General features: G+C 40.9%; 1 protein-coding gene across 4 annotated transcripts in view; it reads right to left on the bottom strand.

The window, feature by feature from the left end:
• The window catches only part of MINK1 (misshapen like kinase 1), a 675211-nt gene that overhangs the window by 599476 nt on the left and 54048 nt on the right, over positions 1-21687 (bottom strand). For all 4 annotated transcript variants that reach the window (XM_053718325.1, XM_053718327.1, XM_053718326.1 and 1 more), the window contains exon 2: positions 6150-6215. In XM_053718325.1, the coding sequence (XP_053574300.1) occupies positions 6150-6215 (66 nt within the window). The remainder of the gene's footprint in view (positions 1-6149; positions 6216-21687) is intronic.

The following is a 21687-nucleotide window of genomic DNA, read 5'->3' on the forward strand; positions in this document are numbered from 1 at the left end:
GGCAGCAGCAGGTTTCCTGGCCTGCTTGCTCTTGTTCCAGGACTGGTTAGGCTTCCAGCCTTGCCTGTAACGAGCAACAGCTCCTTCCTGTTTTGGTGCAGTGGAGGTTGATGCTGCTCCTGTTTTGAAATTCCGAAAGGGACGAAAATTAGACTGTCTAGCCTTAGCTTTGGCCTTGTCCTGAGGTAGGGCGTGGCCCTTACCTCCCGTAATGTCAGCGATAATTTCTTTCAAACCGGGCCCGAATAAGGACTGCCCCTTGAAAGGTATATTAAGTAATTTGGACTTAGAAGTAACATCAGCTGACCAGGATTTTAGCCACAGCGCCCTGCGTGCCTGTATGGCGAATCCTGAGTTCTTAGCCGTAAGTTTGGTTAAATGTACTACGGCCTCCGAAATGAAAGAATTAGCTAGTTTAAGGACTCTAAGCCTGTCCGTAATGTCGTCTAGCGTAGAGGAACTAAGGTTCTCTTCAAGCGACTCAATCCAAAATGCTGCCGCAGCCGTAATCGGCGCGATACATGCAAGGGGTTGTAATATAAAACCTTGTTGAACAAACATTTTCTTAAGGTAACCCTCTAATTTCTTATCCATTGGATCTGAGAAAGCACAGCTATCCTCCACCGGGATAGTGGTACGCTTAGCTAAAGTAGAAACTGCTCCCTCCACCTTGGGGACCGTTTGCCATAAGTCCCGAGTGGTGGCGTCTATTGGAAACATCTTTCTAAATATAGGAGGGGGTGAGAACGGCACACCGGGTCTATCCCACTCCTTAGTAACAATTTCAGTTAGTCTCTTAGGTATAGGAAAAACGTCAGTACTCGCCGGTACCGCAAAGTATTTATCCAACCTACACAGCTTCTCTGGTATTGCAACGGTGTTACAATCGTTGAGAGCTGCTAAGACCTCCCCTAGTAGTACACGGAGGTTCTCCAATTTAAATTTAAAATTTGAAATATCTGAGTCCAATCTGTTTGGATCAGAACCGTCACCCACAGAATGAAGCTCTCCGTCCTCATGCTCTGCGAGCTGTGACGCAGTATCAGACATGGCCCTAGCATTGTCAACGCACTCTGTTCTCACCCCAGAGTGATCACGCTTGCCTCTTAGTTCTGGTAATTTAGACAAAACTTCAGTCATAACAGTAGCCATATCTTGTAATGTTATCTGTAATGGCCGCCCAGATGTACTAGGCGCCAAAATATCACGCACCTCCCGGGCGGGAGATGCAGGTACTGCCGCGTGAGGCGAGTTAGTCGGCATAACTCTCCCCTCGCTGTTTGGTGAAATTTGTTCACATTGTACAGATTGACTTTTATTTAAAGTAGCATCAATACAGTTAGTACATAAATTTCTATTGGGCTCCACCTTGGCATTGGAACAAATGACACAGATATCTTCCTCTGAGTCAGACATGTTTAACACACTAGCAAAAAACTTACAACTTGGTTATAATCTTTTTTAGCAAAAAAACGCACTGTGCCTCAAAGAGGTACTAACGATTAAATGACAGTTGAAATAATGAACTGAAAAACAGTTATAGCATCAAGCTTTAAAACAACACAACTTTTAGCAAAGGTTTGTTCCCATTAGTAAAAACAACACTAATTAAATTTGTACATAAGAAATAAAACAACGTTTTTATTCACAGTCACTATAAGGATTCTCACAGCTCTGCTGAGAGAATTTACCTCCCTTCAAAGAAGTTTGAAGACCCCTGAGATCTGTCAGAGATGAACCGGATCATGCAGGAAATATAAAAGTAACTGACTGGAATTTTTTGATGCGTAGCAAAGAGCGCCAAAAACGGCCCCTCCCTCTCCCACACAGCAGTGAAGAGAAACGAAACTGTCACAATTAAAGCAAAAAACTGCCAAGTGGAAAATAATGCCCAAATATTTATTCACACAGTACCTCAGCAATGTAAACGATTCTACATTCCAGCAAAAACGTTTAACATGAGAATAGTTATTAAAAGGATTAGTGACCTTTAACAGAGTAGTTCCGGTGAAATACCATCCCCAGAATACTGAAGTGTATACATACATGTCATTTTAACGGTATGGCAGGCTTTTCTCATCAATTCCATTCAGAAAATAAAAACTGCCACATACCTCAATGCAGATTCATCTGCCCGCTGTCCCCTGATCTGAAGCCTTTACCTCCCTCAGATGGTCGAGAACAGCAATATGATCTTAACGACTCCGGTTAAAATCATAGTAAAAATCTCTGTCAGATTCTTCCTCAAACTCTGTCAGAGAAGTAATAACACGCTCCGGTGCTATTTTAAAATAACAAACTTTTGATTGAAGTCATAAAAACTAAGTATAATCACCATAGTCCTCTCACACATCCTATCTAGTCGTTGGGTGCAAGAGAATGACTGGGACTGACGTAGAGGGGAGGAGCTATATGCAGCTCTGCTGGGTGAATCCTCTTGCATTTCCTGTTGGGGAGGAGTTATATCCCAGAAGTAATGATGACCCGTGGACTGATCACACATAACAGAAGAAAATGATAAACAGCAATCCTCTTCAGTAATAGTCCAGATCAGGAACAGAATAGGTGATCAGATGAAATATAGTATATTTCTTTAAATCCGGTAGTGAGTTTTTATATCAGGGCTGGTGCAAAAACAGCTAGCTGATAAAAGTTGGTGATATTGTGGTATAGGATGCTGTAAGTACAGCTGAAAGTAAATTCCTTGTGGTGGTTTTGAGCTCTGAAAAGCTCCCAGAGTTCAGGTGGATAAGTTGGTGTTTATGGTGGAAAACTGTAATAAATAGTTACATGAACTGCTGTAAATACAGCTAGATGATCTCAAATCCTTAAATTTGAAGGTATGGAAATTGAACGCCTAGTGCTTAATCATAGAGGTTTCTCTGACTCAGTGATTAATACTATGTTACAGGCTCGTAAATCTGTTTCTAGAAAGATTTATTATCGTGTTTGGAAGATTTATATTTCATGGTGTTCTCATAAATTCTCTTGGCATTCTTTCAGAATTCCTAGAATTTTACAGTTTCTTCAGGATGGTTTGGATAAGGGTTTGTCTGCAAGTTCCTTGAAGGGACAAATCTCTGCTCTTTCTGATTTGCTTCACAGAAAGATTGCTAAACTTCCTGATATTCACGGTTTTGTACAGGTTTTGGTTCGTATCAAGCCTGTCATTAAATCAATCTCTCCTCCTTGGAGTCTTAATTTAGTTTTGAAAAATTTACAGGCTCCTCCTTTTGAGCCTATGCATTCTTTGGACATTAAACTACTTTCTTGGAAAGTGTTGTTCCTTTTGGCCATCTCTTCTGCTAGAAGAGTTTCTGAATTATCTGCTCTTTCTTGTGAATCTCCTTTTCTGATTTTTCATCAGGATAAGGCGGTTTTGCGGACTTCATTTAAATTCTTACCTAAGGTTGTGAATTCTAACAATATTAATAGAGAGATTGTTGTCCCTTCCTTGTGTCCTAATCCTAAGAATTCTTTGGAGAGATCCTTACATTGGATGTGGTAAGAGCTTTGAAATATTATGTTGAAGCTACTAAAGATTTCAGGAAGACTTCTAGTCTACTTGTTATCTTTTCTGGTTCTAGGAAAGATCAGAAGGCTTCTGCTGTTTCCTTGGCTTCGTGGTTAAAGCTTTTGATTCTTCAAGCTTATTTGGAGTCGGGTCAAGCCCCACCTCAGAGAATTACAGCTCATTCTACTAGATCAGCCTCCACTTCATGGGCTTTTAAGAATGAAGCTACAGTTGATCAGATTTGCAAAGCAGCAACTTGGTCTTCTTTGCATACATTTACTAAATTCTACCGTTATGATGTATTTGCTTCTTCAGAAGCAGTTTTTGGTAGAAAAGTTCTTCAGGCAGCTGTTTCAGTTTGATTCTTCTGCTTATGTTTTTCTTTTCATTTATAAGAATAAACTTGTATTTTGGGTTGTGGATTAATTTTTTTCAGCGGAAAATGGCTATTTTTATTTTATCCCTCCCTCTCTAGTGACTCTTGCATTGAGTTCCACATCTTGGGTATTGCTATCCCATACGTCACTAGCTCATGGACTCTTGCCAATTACATGAAAGAAAACATAATTTATGCAAGAACTTACCTGATAAATTAATTTCTTTCATATTGGCAAGAGTCCATGAGGCCCACCCTTTTTATGGTGGTTATGATTTTTTTGCATAAAGCACAATTATTTCCAAATTCCTTTGTTGAGGATTTTTACTCCTTTCTTTATCACTCCACTACATGGCTACTCGTTAAACTAAATTGTGGGTGTGGTGAGGGGTGTATTTATAGGCATTTTGAGGTTTGGGAAACTTTGCCCCTCCTGGTAGGATTGTATATCCCATACGTCACTAGCTCATGGACTCTTGCCAATAGGGATAGCTTCACAGTACAGTGTGATTGACATACTATCTCTCTCATGAATCAGCATTGATCATCTCTCTCATACTCTCGGTAGCCTTGTGTTCTCCTACAAGGACAATAACCACTTCTTGCTTTTGTGTAAAAATTGTGCTTGTATCAATTAATGAAGACAAATTCTGTGAACTGCAAATGAAAAAGCTGGTTTGGGCAATCTGTAGAATTTTGAAAACATACTCTACTAATTTTGCTTATTGGCATCTAAAGATTGTGGAACAAGTAAACAGCTTCTGTTCAACACAGCCTTGTACTCAGAAATCCATCCCTCCTGAGACTACATAAGGACTTTGACCCAAAGCTGATTCAGCTTTTGTGATATAAAGATCAACCTAAAGCCCTGTGTGCTCAAACAAACTCAAAACTAAAACACTGCTCTAAGCGGCAAACAGGGAGAGTTCTTGGTCACTAGGTTTAAATTTTGAATTGCTCACCTAACACCCAGCATTGTCCAGCTCTTACTTACTTTATGGTTATATTTGAGAATATTAATAGTGCCTTATAATGTGCAGAATAGATTGCCGAGTGCATGTATAGAATGACAAAGCATTAGATTCAGGGTTCGGACCACTGTGATGTGTAATTTAGTAAGATAAATAGCCATCATTGCGGTTTGCGCTATGAACGATAGAGTAATTCTTTCATCTTGAAAATGAGAACTATTGTAGTGTGCTAAAGCAGACCCTTACGTAGAGATAGTTTGCTATATTCACTGAACTCTTTATTGACACCACAAAGTGTAAAAAACAAACATCTGCCAGGACAAGACAAGAAAAAATGCTTAAAGCAGCAGGAGAACCCTTTCCCCAAATAGAATGACCACCTGAAATCTGTTATCTTTCTGTACATGTTTACATTCATAAATGACTCCAACTTTATCATTAATTGCTGATGTTGGCACGATTGAGATGGCTGTGATTAGACAGCAACCATATGATGCAGATTTAAATAAATAAATAAAAGCAGAGGAAGACAGTCGGGCTCTGCAGAGTAAAGCAGTGGCTGTTTTGGCAGACAAAATATAGGGATTGCGTTTAGAAAGGTGAGTCTCTAATAAAGCTTATATAAATGTGCTCATACTGCACAATACTGTTATATAAAAACAAATGTTTACTGGTCCTTTAAATAAATAGACAGAAGATAGTAGACAATGGATCAAAGGCCAGTGATGATCTAACTTTAAATAGTTTAGTAGATTTCCTGAACATGAGGCACATTCTATTGCTAGGAGAGTGTTATGCCCCACACAATGCTCTATGCATTAAAGGCTGTGACACACTGCAAGCGGAGCGACGCTAGGCGAAGCAGCTGCATCGCTCCGCGTCGCATCGCTTCTGAAGTTCAGATATTTCATCTCTGAGCGCTCAGCTACGCGACCTGACGCAGCAGAGTACTCAGAGATGAAAAGGCAGGACACACTGAGCGCACACAGCTGCATGTACACGCTGTGCGTCGCTCTGCTTGCAGTGTGTCACAGCATTTAGTGTTACCAAAATAAAAAGTGCTTTTTCCTTAGTCTGCATTTTCCTTTATGGAGTTGAGAAAAAAATAAACAAAGGAAAGAGATTGGCAGTGCTAACTCAGCAAATGCTAGAATTGTACAATGCAGGATGTATGGCAAATAGAAAGAAGGCAAGACTGAAGTGATCTGTAGGAATATTAGAAATATTGGGAGTAAGGGTCATATCAAGGTTTTCAAGGGCACAGCAGAAGTGGAGCTATATAGCTTACCTTATACACCTGTCCATAAGTGCCATTTCCAACCACTTCAACCAACTCAAATATTCCAGCAGGGTCCTGCAAAATAAATTTAAAACATTAGAACCGTAAAATAAAAAATTTTATATGGACAGCAGAGGCAGTACTGAACATTGTATAAAATGTACACAATCTAAAAGGGACACTGAACCCAAATGTTTTCTTTCGTGATTCAGATAGAGCATGAAATTTTAAGTAACTTTCTAATTTACTCCTAATATCAAATTTTCTTCATTCTCTAGGTATCTTTATTTGAATGCAAGAATCTAAGTTTAGATGGCGTCCCATTTTTGGCGAATAACCTGGGTTATTCTTGCTGATTATAATACAGAGATAGGGGGACAGCGCCAATAATACGAAAAAGTATACAGGTTCACTTCTATTTGGACAATCGTCTAACGAAATTGTACAGATGGATAAATAGGAATTAAATATATGAAGGAGGGCCCCAAGAGAGGCTTAAGTATACTAGAGACAGTAGAAATAAAGGATTACTAGATAATGGTGTCACATATGTTATAGAAAAAATGTTTTTAATAGTATATATAATTTGTACATTTCTGTACTTTCTTAATGTGTCTCACCGTAACTCGGGCTGTTTATGTATAACTATAATTATAAATAATTTTAATTATTTTAATTATTGTAAATAATTTTGCAATATAACATCTATGCCATGATTCATTTGTATGTTTTTAATAATATGTTGTTTATTTATTGTCATCAGGGGTGAAACAACAGGAGGTGCAGAGGTCGCAATTGCGACTGGGCCCCCAAGGGTAGGGGCCCAGCTTAAAAAAAAAAAATGTTTACAATAAAAAAATGTTGCCTACCACTGCCTGCACTTATACCATGTGAGTGTGACATGATGCTTCACTAGTGTCTCTGACTACAGGGGTTAGTGTTTCTGTTTTACCCATTGGTGTTTATGTGTGTGTGTATGTATGTATGTATGTGACTGTGTGTGTGTATTTATGCATGTATGTGTGTGGAACCAGCAAATTACAGACCTTTTACTACAGCATGGGGGGGGGGCGGTGGGTAAACAGTGTCACTATACAGTACCACTATATACAGTACGGGGGGGCTGGACCATGTCAGACTACTGTGGTCACTTTATAAAGTACTGGGGCTGGTAGGGTCAGGCTCAACAGCAGATTACAGACTGTGTCACTGACTCACTATATACAGTACTGGTGGGTTAAACAGTGTCACTATATACAGTAATAGGGGGTCAGACCATCTCACAGACTGTGGGCACAGGGTACCTCCTTTTGCAGACATGTAATCTGATTCACATTTTTTTTTCTGTGTTAAAAGTAAAAAAAAAAAAAAAAAATATGTATCAAATTCACTTTTTTTGGGGGGGGGGGCCCTTCTTAGATTCTTGCACCTGGGCCCTGTGGTTTCTAGTTACGCCTCTGAATGTCATGCTTATATATATTTTTATCCTGTTATATAATATTTTATGTACACACTCCAGTAAGAGTACTTATAAGGACAATTCTATCCATTTCAGTAATTATACTCAGTCAGTCATTTAAATATATCCAGTCATTTACATGAACTGTTCCTTTACAAATTGTAAAGTTGTTATAAGCACACTGTGGCCTTTTTGTACCCTTTTTATGAATACTGCAGATACATTTATGTTGCACTTAGTTGCTTAAATTGAATGCACAACCTCTCTGTTTTAGATACATAAAATTGCAACACTAGTGCAAATCCGTTATTAGGTCTACTACTATCCAGTTTTTTTAACTCTTAATAATAACAATAAAAAATGATGATAGTATACTGGTATCAGCAGGATAGTTGCCATTTCTGAACATATATGCCCATTTCCAAAATGGCCGCTTTAGATTCTTAAATTAGTAGTATAGTTGCCATTTCTGAACATATACATGCCCATGTCCAAAATGGCTGCTTTAGACCTTTAACATAGTGGTATACTTTCGAGCTTTAAATATACATATGCCCATCTCCAAAATGGCCACATCAGCAGTATGCTTGCCATTTCTGAACATTTATATGCCCATTTCCAATATGGCCGCTTTAGATTCTTAATATAGTAGTATAGTTGCCATTTCTGAACATATACATGCCCATGTCCAAAATGGCTGCTTTAGACCTTAATATAGTGGTACTCTTTCCAGCTTTATCTATATACATGCCCATTTCCAAAATGGCCGTTTTAAACTTTTAGATCATCTGTGACGCAGAACTGTTAAAATAACGCTAACTACACCAAATCATAAGCTTTATCAGACACCTTTTTTCAATAAGTGCTTATACCTAATTCTTATGAAGGTCATATATATTTTTTAATTGTCTAAATATGAGATACATTTTGATTCGCTCTCAAAACACACACCCTTTTCTGATAGGCTAAGTGGCCTTTAAATATTGTGTATTGTCTGAGCTGGTATAGTCTTGATAAAGGCCTCGTAGTAGGCTGAAGCGCGTTGACCTCTGCATTCATTTGACATACCAGCCCGAGTAATTCTTCCTGTAAACGGTGAGCGCATTACCTCTAGGATAATTTTGTTTTGTACTGTTTGTGTAGTAGTCTTTCTTCTTTCCCATATAGGTTTTCTTTACTAAAAGTGCTTAGAGTTGTTGCCCGGTCTTCATCTGGATTCACTCTTAGGAACCGGATCTTCACTTGAACTTTTATTTCCACCACAACGCTTAAATTTCATCTCTATTTGGTTACAACTGTGACTATTATTTTTTTGACTTTTTATATTTTTTTCACTTACCAGAGTATTGTTGCCCGGTTCTCAGCTAACTGTTGGTTGCTATTCTGTTTCTATTTTGTCGAATTCAATTGCAACATTATTGCTATATAAGAAATATATTTTACTGTTATCACTTTAGAACTATAGAATAATTATGTCACAATTATACCCCAAGTATAGTATTGTTTGTTACACGCCACTGAACTTTACTTTTTGACTATGCCACCACACAGCATTAATAAGTATTTATGGGATATACTTTTTATTTTCTCTAAAAGTACATTATATCCTTTTACACATACAACCCTCCCCCCTTCCCTCCCAGATTGCATCACCGCCATTTATATACAATTGATACACCTTCACCTCACATCCTAGACATGGTATTTTATCTAACACACTTTATCCTCACTTGTCATAGACTTTATATCTATAAACACATATTTACCTGGGCCATTATAAGCTATATCTAATTTTCTTAGTACAATCTTTTTTTCTCTTTGAGGTTGTTTCCAGTTTCTATCCTCTCTTAGGCTAGGACACTTTTTAATAATACTAACTTGTCCTATGAATGTTCTGTGACACCATTATCTAGTAATCCTTTATTTCTACTGTCTCTAGTATACTTAAAGGGACAGTTCACCCAAAAACTTTCTCCCCTTTAAATTATTCCCAATGATCACTTTTACCTGCTAGAGTGTATTAAATTGGTTGCAAGTAGCTCCTTTACTCATATTTCAGCATTTGAAATAGCTGATTTAGCTTGTGGTTTCCAAACCTATACTGAAAGTTTTGATACTGGCGTATACGCTATAGACAAGCCTAAGTAAACACAGCCAGCAGAAGAGATTACACTCCCAGTGGGATGCAGGATAGTTAAGTAATAAAATGATAATTTTCCATTGTTCTCTCTATGTATTGAGCTTTGGTGTTCCAGACAAATATAAGATAAGGAAGCAAGTCTGTGTACATAAAAGTGATAACATAATGAGATCTGATATTACCTGAAGCTCAACCCATTGTAATAGGCTGTGGTTTAAAAGCACAAAACCAGCTACTTTACATACACAAATAAACCTGTAAATGCAATTTCTCAAATATTTTATACTCTGCAGTTGGTATAACAAGTCATTAAAAACAAAATTTATGCTTACCTGATAAATTTATTTCTCTTGTGGTGTATCCAGTCCACAGATCATCCATTACTTGTGGGATATTCTCCTTCCCAACAGGAAGCTGCAAGAGGATCACCCACAGCAGAGCTGTCTATATAGCTCCTCCTCTAACTGCCACTACCAGTCATTCGACCGAAAACAAGCAAGAGAAAGAAGAAACCATAGGGTGCAGTGGTGACTGTAGTTTAAAAATAAAACACACCTGCCTAAAAATGACAGGGCGGGCAGTGGACTGGATACACCACAAGAGAAATAAATTTATCAGGTAAGCATAAATTTTGTTTTCTCTTGTAAGGTGTATCCAGTCCACGGATCATCCATTACTTGTGGAATACCAATACCAAAGCTATAGGACACGGATGAAGGGAGGGACAAGGCAGGTGCTTAAACGGAAGGCACCACTGCCTGTAAGACCTTTCTCCCAAAAATAGCCTCCGAAGAAACAAAAGTATCAAATTCATAGAATTTTGAAAAAGTATGAAGCGAAGACCAAGTCGCCGCCTTACAAATCTGTTCAACAGAAGCCTCATTCTTAAAAGCCCATGTGGAAGCTACCGCTCTAGTAGAATGAGCTGTAATCCTTTCAGGAGGCTGCTGGCCAGCAGTCTCATAAGCTAAGCGTATTATACTCCTTAGCCAAAAAGAAAGAGAAGTTGCCGAAGCCTTATGACCTCTCCTCTGTCCAGAGTAGACAACAAACAATGCAGATGTTTGACGAAAATCTTTAGTAGCTTGTAAATAAAACTTTATAGCACGAACCACGTCAAGATTGTGTGAAAGACGTTCCTTCTTTGAAGAAGAAGGATTAGGACACAGTGACGGTACAACAATCTCCTGATTGATATTTTTATTAGATACCTCCTTAGGTAGAAAACCAGGTTTGGTACGTAACACTACCTTATCGGAATGAAAAATGAGATAAGGAGAATCACATTGTAAAGCAGATAACTCCGAAACTCTTCGAGCCGAGGAGATAGCTACTAAAAACAAAACTTTCCAAGATAAGAGCTTAATATCTATGGAATGCAAAGGTTCAAACGGAACCCCTTGAAGAACCTTAAGAACTAAATTTAAACTCCAAGGCGGAGCAACAGGTTTAAACACAGGCTTGATTCTGACTAAAGCCTGACAAAACGCCTGCACGTCTGGAACCTCAGCCAGACGTTTGTGCAAAAGAATAGACAGAGCAGAAATCTGTCCCTTTAAGGAACTTGCGGACAAACCCTTCTTCAATCCATCTTGGAGAAAAGATAATATTCTAGGAATCCTGACCTTACTCCATGAGTAACCCTTGGATTCACACCAATGAAGATATTTACACCAAATCTTATGATAGATTTTCCTGGTGACAGGCTTTCGCGCCTGTATTAAGGTATCAATGACCGACTCGGAGAAACCACGCTTTGATAAAATCAAGCGTTCAATCTCCAAGCAGTCAGCCGCAGAGAAATTAGATTTGGATGGTTGAAAGGACCCTGAAGTAGAAGGTCCTGCCTCAGAGGCAGAGTCCATGGTGGAAAGAATGACATGTCCACCAGATCTGCATACCAAGTCCTGCGTGGCCACGCGGGTGCTATCAAAATCACTGATGCTCTCTCCTGCTTGACCTTGGCAATCAGACGAGGGAGCAGAGGAAACGGTGGAAACACATAAGCCAGGTTGAAGGACCAAGGCGCTGCTAGAGCATTTATCAGCGCTGCCTTGGGATCCCTGGACCTGGATCCGTAACAAGGAAGCTTGGCGTTCTGGCGAGACACCATGAGATCCAGTTCTGGTTTGCCCCAATGTTGAATCAACTGCGCAAACACCTCCGGATGGAGCTCCCACTCCCCCGGATGAAAAGTCTGTCGACTTAGAAAATCCGCCTCCCAGTTCTCTACTCCTGGGATATGGATAGCTGATAGGTGGCAAGAGTGAATCTCTGCCCAACGAATTATCTTTGAAACCTCCAACATCGCTAGGGAACTCCTTGTTCCCCCTTGATGGTTGATGTAAGCTACAGTCGTGATGTTGTCCAACTGAAATCTGATGAACCTCACTGCCGCTAGCTGAGGCCAAGCCTGAAGAGCATTGAATATCGCTCTTAGTTGCAGAATGTTTATCGGAAGGAGAGCCTCCTCCTGAGTCCATGACCCCTGAGCCTTCAGAGAGTTCCAGACTGCCCCCCAGCCCAGAAGGCTGGCATCTGTTGTTACTATTGTCCAATCTGGCCTGCGGAAGGTCATACCTTTGGACAGATGGACTCGAGATAGCCACCAGAAAAGAAAATCCCTGGTCTCTTGATCCAGATTTAGTAGAGGGAACAAATCTGTGTAATCCCCATTCCACTGACTGAGCATGCAGAGTTGCAGCGGTCTGAGATGTAGGCGGGCAAACGGCACTATGTCCATTGCAGCTACCATTAAGCCGATTACTTCCGTACACTGAGCCACCGAAGGGCGAGAAGTAGAATAAAGAACACGGCAGGAATTTAGACGTTTTGCCAACCTGTCCTCTGTCAGGTAAATCCTCATTTCTACAGAATCTATAAGAGTTCCCAGGAAGGAAACTCTTGTGAGAGGGGATAGAGAACTCTTCTTTTCGTTCACTTTCCACCCATGAGACCTCAGGAATGCCAGAACAATGTCCGTATGGGACTTGGCAATTTGGAAATTAGACGCCTGTATCAGAATGTCGTCTAAGTAAGGGGCTACTGCTATACCCCGCGGCCTTAGGACTGCCAGAAGTGACCCCAGAACATTTGTAAAGATTCTTGGTGCCGTAGCTAACCCAAAGGGAAGAGCCACAAACTGGTAATGCCTGTCTAGGAAAGCTAACCTAAGAAACCGATGATGATCTTTGTGTATCGGAATGTGAAGATAAGCATCCTTTAAATCCACTGTAGTCATGTATTGACCCTCCTGGATCATAGGTAGGATGGTTTGAATAGTCTCCATCTTGAAAGATGGGACCCTGAGAAACTTGTTTAGGATCTTGAGATCTAAGATTGGTCTGAAGGTTCCCTCTTTCTTGGGAACCACAAATAGATTTGAATAGAATCCTTGCCCCTGTTCCTCCTTTAGAACTGGTTGGATCACTCCCATAACTAGGAGGTCTTGAACACAATGTAAGAATGCCTCTCTCTTTATCTGGTCTGCAGATAATTGTGAAAGGTGAAATCTTCCTTTTGGGGAAGAAGCTTTGAAGTCCAGAAGATATCCCTGGGACACAATTTCCAACGCCCAGGGATCCTGGACGTCTCTTGCCCAAGCCTGGGCGAAGAGAGAAAGTCTGCCCCCTACTAGATCCATTACCGGATCGGGAGCCAATCTTTCATGCTGTCTTAGAGGCAGCAGCAGGCTTCTTGGCCTGTTTACCTTTGTTCCAAGCCTGGTTAGGTCTCCAGACCGGCTTGGACTGGGCAAAATTTCCCTCTTGTTTTGTATTAGAGGAAGATGATGCCGCGCTCGTCTTAAAGTTTCGAAAGGCACGAAAATTAGTTTGTTTGGTCCTTAATTTGTTAGACCTATCCTGAGGAATGGCATGACCTTTTCCTCCAGTAATATCAGAAATGATCTCCTTCAGTCCAGGCCCGAATAGGTTCTGCCCCTTGAAGGGAATATTGAGAAGCTTAGACTTTGAAGTAACGTCAGCTGACCAGGATTTAAGCCATAGCGCCCTACACGCCTGAATAGCAAAACCTGAGTTCTTAGCAGTTAGTTTCGTTAAATGAACAACGGCGTCAGAAAAAAATGAATTGGCTAGCTTAAGCGCTTTAAGCTTGTCAAGTATATAATCCAATGGAGTTTCTACCTGTAAGGCCTCTTCCAGAGACTCAAACCAGAAGGCCGCAGCAGCAGTGACTGGGGCAATGCATGCAAGAGGCTGGAGAATAAAACCTTGTTGAATAAACATTTTCTTAAGGTAACCCTCTAACTTTTTATCCATTGGATCTAGGAAAGCACAACTGTCCTCGACGGGGATAGTTGTACGCTTAGCTAGGGTAGAAACTGCTCCCTCCACCTTAGGGACCGTTTGCCATAAGTCCCGTGTAGCGGCATCTATTGGAAACATTTTCTTAAAAATAGGAGGGGGAGAGAACGGTACACCTGGTCTATCCCATTCCTTAGTAATAATTTCTGAAAACCTTTTAGGTATTGGAAAAACATCAGTGTAAACAGGCACTGCATAGAATTTATCCAATCTACACAATTTCTCTGGCACTATAATGGTGTCACAGTCATCCAGAGTAGCTAAAACCTCCCTGAGGTGTTCAAGCTTAAATTTAAATGTTGACATATCAGAATCAGGTTGAAGCATCTTCCCTGAGTCAGAAAAATCACCCACAGAAAGAAGCTCTCCTGCCTCAGCTTCTGCATATTGTGAGGGGATATCAGACATAGCTACTAAAGCGTCAGAGTGCTCTGTATTTTTTCTAGCCCCAGAGCTGTCTCGCTTTCCTTGTAACCCTGGTAGTTTGGACAATACCGCTGTAAGGGTATGATCCATAACTGCTGCCATGTCTTGTAAAGTAAACGCCATGGGTGCGCTAGATGTACTTGGCACCTCTTGAGCGGGAGTCAAAGGTTCTGACACGTGGGGCGAGTTAGTCGGCATAAATTCCCCCTTATCAGTTTCCTCTGGTGATAAATCTTTTAAAGACAGAATATGATCTTTATAACTTAAAGTAAAATCAGTACATTTGGTACACATTCTAAGAGGGGGTTCCACAATGGCTTCTAAACATAATGAACAAGGAGTTTCCTCTATGTCAGACATGTTTAAACAGACTAGCAATGAGACCAGCAAGCTTGGAAAACACTTTAATAAATGTAAACAAGCAAAAAATAAAAACGGTACTGTGTCTTTAAGAGAAACAAATTTTGTCAGAAATTGAAAAACAGTGATAAAAAGCAGTAAATCTTACGAAATTTTTACAGTGTGTATAATAGACTAACAGAGCATTGCACCCACTTGCAAATGGATGATTAACCCCTTAGTTTCAAAACCGGATCAAAAAAACAATATAAACGTTTTTCAACAGTCACAACAAACTGCCACAGCTCTGCTGTGGCCCTACCTACCCATATAACGACTTTGAAAGGCACAAAAAACTAAGTGTTCAGGGGACTCCTTCAGGGAAACTGGATGTCTCAACCTGCAAAATCTAATGCGCATTTAGACGCGAAAATAGGCCCCTCCCAACCTGTATTCACCGTGAGAGGGCCTAACAAAACTATCCCTAGGCAAAATCTAGCCAGCCATGTGGAAAAACTGGGCCCCAATAAAGTTTTATCACCAATATATAAAAAAAAAAGTTTAAACACTTCCAGCAAACGTTTTATTTTTCAGTAATGTGAGAAAGTAATAAGAATATTACCTTTTACAGCAAGCATGATACTAGTCGTTATTAAATCACTGTAATCAGGCCTACCTTAAATAAATCCGGTATTAACAGCATTTTCTAGCATATTCATTTCTCTAGAAAAATTTAAACTGCACATACCTCATAGCAGGAGACCCTGCACGCCATTCCCCCAGCTGAAGTTACCTCTCTCTTCAGTTATGTGTGAGAACAGCAATGGATCTTAGTTACAACCTGTTAAGATCTTCAAAGACCACAGGCAGACTCTTCTTCTACTTTCTGCCTGAGGCTAAAATAGTACAACTCCGGTACCATTTGAAAATAACAAACTTTTGATTGAAGATAAACTAAATAAAAACACCACATCTCTCTAGCTACTTCCTTTCTTGTCGAGAGCTGCAAGAGAATGACTGGGAGTGGCTGTTAGAGGAGGAGCTATATAGACAGCTCTGCTGTGGGTGATCCTCTTGCAGCTTCCTGTTGGGAAGGAGAATATCCCACAAGTAATGGATGATCCGTGGACTGGATACACCTTACAAGAGAAAATACATTAATGGAAAAACAATTTTACAGTGTACTGTCCCTTTAAGTCTCTCTTGGGGCGCTCCTTCATATATTTAATAATTCCTATTTATTCTTGCTGATTGGTGGATAAATTCATACACCAATAAAAAGTGCTGTCCAGAGTCCTTAACCAAAAAACAGAATTTATGCTTACCTGATAAATTACTTTCTCCAACGGTGTGTCCGGTCCACGGCGTCATCCTTACTTGTGGGATATTCTCTTCCCCAACAGGAAATGGCAAAGAGCCCAGCAAAGCTGGTCACATGATCCCTCCTAGGCTCCGCCTACCCCAGTCATTCGACCGACGTAAAGGAGGAATATGCATAGGAGAAATCATATGATACCGTGGTGACTGTAGTTAGAGAAAATAATTCATCAGACCTGATTAAAAAAACCAGGGCGGGCCGTGGACCGGACACACCGTTGGAGAAAGTAATTTATCAGGTAAGCATAAATTCTGTTTTCTCCAACATAGGTGTGTCCGGTCCACGGCGTCATCCTTACTTGTGGGAACCAATACCAAAGCTTTAGAACACGGATGATGGGAGGGAGCAAATCAGGTCACCTAGATGGAAGGCACCACGGCTTGCAAAACCTTTCTCCCAAAAATAGCCTCAGAAGAAGCAAAAGTATCAAATTTGTAAAATTTGGTAAAAGTGTGCAGTGAAGACCAAGTCGCTGCCTTACATATCTGATCAACAGAAGCCTCGTTCTTGAAGGCCCATGTGGAAGCCACAGCCCTAGTGGAGTGAGCTGTGATTCTTTCAGGAGGCTGCCGTCCGGCAGTCTCATAAGCCAATCTGATGATGCTTTTAAGCCAAAAAGAGAGAGAGGTAGAAGTTGCTTTTTGACCTCTCCTTTTACCAGAATAAACAACAAACAAAGAAGATGTTTGTCTGAAATCCTTTGTAGCCTCTAAATAGAATTTTAGAGCACGAACTACATCCAAATTGTGTAACAAACGTTCCTTCTTTGAAACTGGATTCGGACACAAAGAAGGCACAACTATCTCCTGGTTAATGTTTTTGTTAGAAACAACTTTCGGAAGAAAACCAGGTTTAGTACGCAAAACCACCTTATCTGCATGGAACACCAGATAAGGAGGAGAACACTGCAGAGCAGATAACTCTGAAACTCTTGCAACCAAAAACAAAACTTTCCAAGATAGTAACTTAATATCTACGGAATGTAAGGGTTCAAACGGAACCCCTTGAAGAACTGAAAGAACTAAATTGAGACTCCAAGGAGGAATCAAAGGTTTGTAAACAGGCTTGATTCTAACCAGAGCCTGAACAAAAGCTTGAACATCTGGCACAGCCGCCAGTTTTTTGTGAAGTAAAACAGATAAAGCAGAAATCTGTCCCTTCAAAGAACTTGCAGATAATCCTTTCTCCAAACCCTCTTGTAGAAAGGATAGAATCTTAGGAATTTTTATCTTGTTCCATGGGAATCCTTTAGATTCACACCAACAGATATATTTTTTCCATATTTTATGGTAAATTTTCCTAGTTACAGGCTTTCTAGCCTGGACAAGAGTATCAATGACAGAATCTGAAAACCCACGCTTTGATAAAATCAAGCGTTCAATCTCCAAGCAGTCAGTTGGAGTGAAGCCAGATTCGGATGTTCGAATGGACCTTGAACAAGAAGGTCCTGTCTCAAAGGTAGCTTCCATGGTGGAGCCGATGACATATTCACCAGGTCTGCATACATAGTTCTGCGTGGCCACGCAGGAGCTATCAAGATCACCGAAGCCCTCTCCTGATTGATCCTGGCTACCAGCCTGGGAATGAGAGGAAACGGTGGGAATACATAAGCTAGGTTGAAGGTCCAAGGCGCTATCAGTGCATCTACTAGAGTCGCCTTGGGATCCCTGGATCTGGACCCGTAGCAAGGAACCTTGAAGTTCTGACGAGACGCCATCAGGTCCATGTCTGGAATGCCCCATAATTGAGTTATTTGGGCAAAGATTTCCGGATGGAGTTCCCACTCCCCCGGATGGAAAGTCTGACGACTCAGAAAATCCGCTTCCCAATTTTCCACTCCTGGGATGTGGATTGCAGACAAGTGGCAGGAGTGATTCTCCGCCCATTGAATTATTTTGGTCACTTCCTCCATCGCCAGGGAACTCCTTGTTCCCCCCTGATGGTTGATATATGCAACAGTCGTCATGTTGTCTGATTGAAACCTTATGAATTTGGCCCTTGCTAGTTGAGGCCAAGCTTTGAGAGCATTGAATATCGCTCGCAGTTCCAGAATGTTTATCGGGAGAAGAGATTCTTCCCGAGACCATAGACCCTGAGCTTTCAGGGGTTCCCAGACCGCGCCCCAGCCCACCAGACTGGCGTCGGTCGTGACAATGACCCACTCTGGTCTGTGGAAGCTCATTCCCTGTGTCAGGTTGTCCAGGTTCAGCCACCAATGGAGTGAATCTCTGGTTCTTTGATCTACTTGGATCGTCGGAGACAAGTCTGTATAATCCCCATTCCACTGTTTGAGCATGCACAGTTGTAATGGTCTTAGATGAATTCGTGCAAAAGGAACTATGTCCATTGCCGCAACCATCAAACCTATTACTTCCATGCACTGCGCTATGGAAGGAAGAAGAACAGAATGAAGTACTTGACAAGAGCTTAGAAGTTTTGATTTTCTGGCCTCTGTCAGAAAAATCTTCATTTCTAAGGAGTCTATTATTGTTCCCAAGAAGGGAACTCTTGTTGACGGTGACAGAGAACTTTTTTCAATGTTCACTTTCCACCCGTGAGATCTGAGAAAGGCTAGGACAATGTCCGTATGAGCCTTTGCTTTCGACAGAGACAACGCTTGAATCAGTATGTCGTCCAAGTAAGGTACTACTGCAATGCCCCTTGGTCTTAGCACCTCTAGAAGGGACCCTAGTACCTTTGTGAAAATCCTTGGAGCAGTGGCTAATCCGAATGGAAGTGCCACAAACTGGTAATGCTTGTCCAGAAAGGCGAACCTTAGGAACCGATGATGTTCCTTGTGGATAGGAATATGTAGATACGCATCCTTTAAATCCACCGTGGTCATGAATTGACCTTCCTGGATGGTAGGAAGAATTGTTCGAATGGTTTCCATTTTGAACGATGGAACCCTGAGAAATTTGTTTAGAATCTTGAGATCTAAAATTGGTCTGAATGTTCCTTCTTTTTTGGGAACTATGAACAGATTGGAGTAAAACCCCATCCCTTGTTCTCCTAATGGAACAGGATGAATCACTCCCATTCTTAACAGGTCTTCTACACAATGTAAGAATGCCTGTCTTTTTATTTGGTTTAAAGACAATTGAGACCTGTGGAACCTCCCCCTTGGGGGTAGTTCCTTGAATTCCAGGAGATAACCTTGAGAAACTATTTCTAGCGCCCAAGGATCCTGAACATCTCTTGCCCAAGCCTGAGCAAAGAGAGAGAGTCTGCCCCCCACCAGATCCGGTCACGGATCGGGGGCCAACACTTCATGCTGTTTTAGTAGCAGTGGCAGGTTTCTTGGCCTGCTTACCCTTGTTCCAGCCTTGCATCGGTCTCCAGGCTGGTTTGGTTTGAGAACTATTACCCTCTTGCTTAGAGGGTGTAGAATTTGAGGCTGGTCCGTTTCTGCGAAAGGGACGAAAATTTGGCTTATTTTTAGCCTTAAAAGACCTATCCTGAGGAAGGGCGTGGCCCTTTCCCCCAGTGATGTCTGAAATAATCTCTTTCAAGTCAGGACCAAACAGCGTTTTACCCTTGAAAGGGATGTTAAGCAATTTGTTCTTGGAGGACACATCCGCTGACCAAGACTTTAGCCAAAGCGCTCTGCGCGCCACAATAGCAAAACCTGAATTTTTCGCCGCTAATCTAGCTAATTGCAAAGTGGCGTCTAAGATAAAAGAGTTAGCCAATTTAAGTGCTTGAACTCTGTCCATAACCTCCTCATACGAAGATTCTTTATTGAGCGACTTTTCTAGTTCTTCGAACCAGAAACACGCTGCTGTAGTGACAGGAACAATGCATGAAATTGGTTGTAGAAGGTAACCTTGCTGAAAGAAACATCTTTTTAAGCAAACCCTCTAATTTTTTATCCATAGGATCTTTGAAAGCACAACTATCTTCTATAGGAATAGTAGTGCGTTTGTTTAGAGTAGAAACCGCCCCCTCGACCTTGGGGACTGTCTGCCATAAGTCCTTTCTGGGGTCGACCATAGGAAATAATTTCTTAAATATAGGGGGAGGAACAAAAGGTATGCCGGGCCTTTCCCATTCCTTATTTACAATGTCCGCCACCCGCTTGGGTATAGGAAAAGCATCGGGGGGCACCGGGACCTCTAGGAACTTGTCCATCTTACATAATTTCTCTGGAATGACCAAATTGTCACAATCATCCAGAGTAGATAACACCTCCTTAAGCAGAGCGCGGAGATGTTCTAATTTAAATTTAAAAGTAATAACATCAGGTTCAGCTTGTTGAGAAATTTTTCCTGAATCTGAAATTTCTCCCTCAGACAAAACCTCCCTCCTGGCCCCTTCAGATTGGTGTGAGGGTATGTCAGAACCATTATCATCAGCGTCCTCATGCTCTTCAGTATCTAAAACAGAGCAATCGCGCTTTCTCTGATAAGTGGGCATTTTGGACAAAATGTTTTTAATAGAATTATCCATTACAGCCGTTAATTGTTGCATAGTAAGAAGGATTGGCGCACTAGATGTACTAGGGGCCTCTTGTGTGGGCAAGACTGGTGTAGACACAGAAGGGGATGATGCAGTACCATGCTTACTCCCCTCGCTTGAGGAATCATCTTGGGCAACATTATTATCAGTGGCATCATTGTCCCTACTTTGTTTGGACACTATGTCACATTCATCACATATATTTAAATGGGGAGGAACCTTGGCTTTCAAACATACAGAACATCGTCTATCTGATGGTTCAGACATGTTAACAGGCATAAACTTGATAACAAAGCACAAAACACGTTTTAAAATAAAACCGTTACTGTCACTTTAAATTTTAAACTGAACACACTTTATTACTGAATATGTGAAAAAGTATGAAGGAATTGTTCAAAATTCACCAAAATTTCACCACAGTGTCTTAAAGCCTTAAAAGTATTGCACACCAAATTTGAAAGCTTTAACTCTTAAAATAACGGAACCGGAACCGTTTTTACATTTAACCCCTATACAGTCCCTGGTATCTGCTTTGCTGAGACCCAACCAAGCCCAGAGGGGAATACGATACCAAATGACGCCTTCAATAAGCTTTTTCAGTGGTTCTTAGCTCCTCACACATGCATCTGCATGTCTTGCTTTCCAAAAAACAACTGCGCATTAGTGGCGCGAAAATGAGGCTCTGCCTATGACTAGAAAAGGCCCCCAGTGAAAAAGGTGTCCAATACAGTGCCTGCCGTTTTTTTAATACACCCCCAAGATTAAAAGAACTATTTATAGTTATAATCCACTAAATATACCTATAAAGTAATCGTTTTAGCCCAGAAAAATGTCTACCAGTCTTTAAAGCCCTTGTGAAGCCCTTTATTCTTATACTAAACTAAGAAAATGGCTTACCGGTTCCCATAGGGAAAATGACAGCTTCCAGCATTACCAAGTCTTGTTAGAAATGTGTCATACCTCAAGCAGCAAAGTCTGCCCACTGTTTCCCCCAACTGAAGTTAATTCATCTCAACAGTCCT

The sequence above is a fragment of the Bombina bombina genome, chromosome 6 (genome assembly GCF_027579735.1).
Source record: "Bombina bombina isolate aBomBom1 chromosome 6, aBomBom1.pri, whole genome shotgun sequence".
In the NCBI taxonomy this organism is placed as follows: Eukaryota; Metazoa; Chordata; class Amphibia; order Anura; family Bombinatoridae; genus Bombina; species Bombina bombina.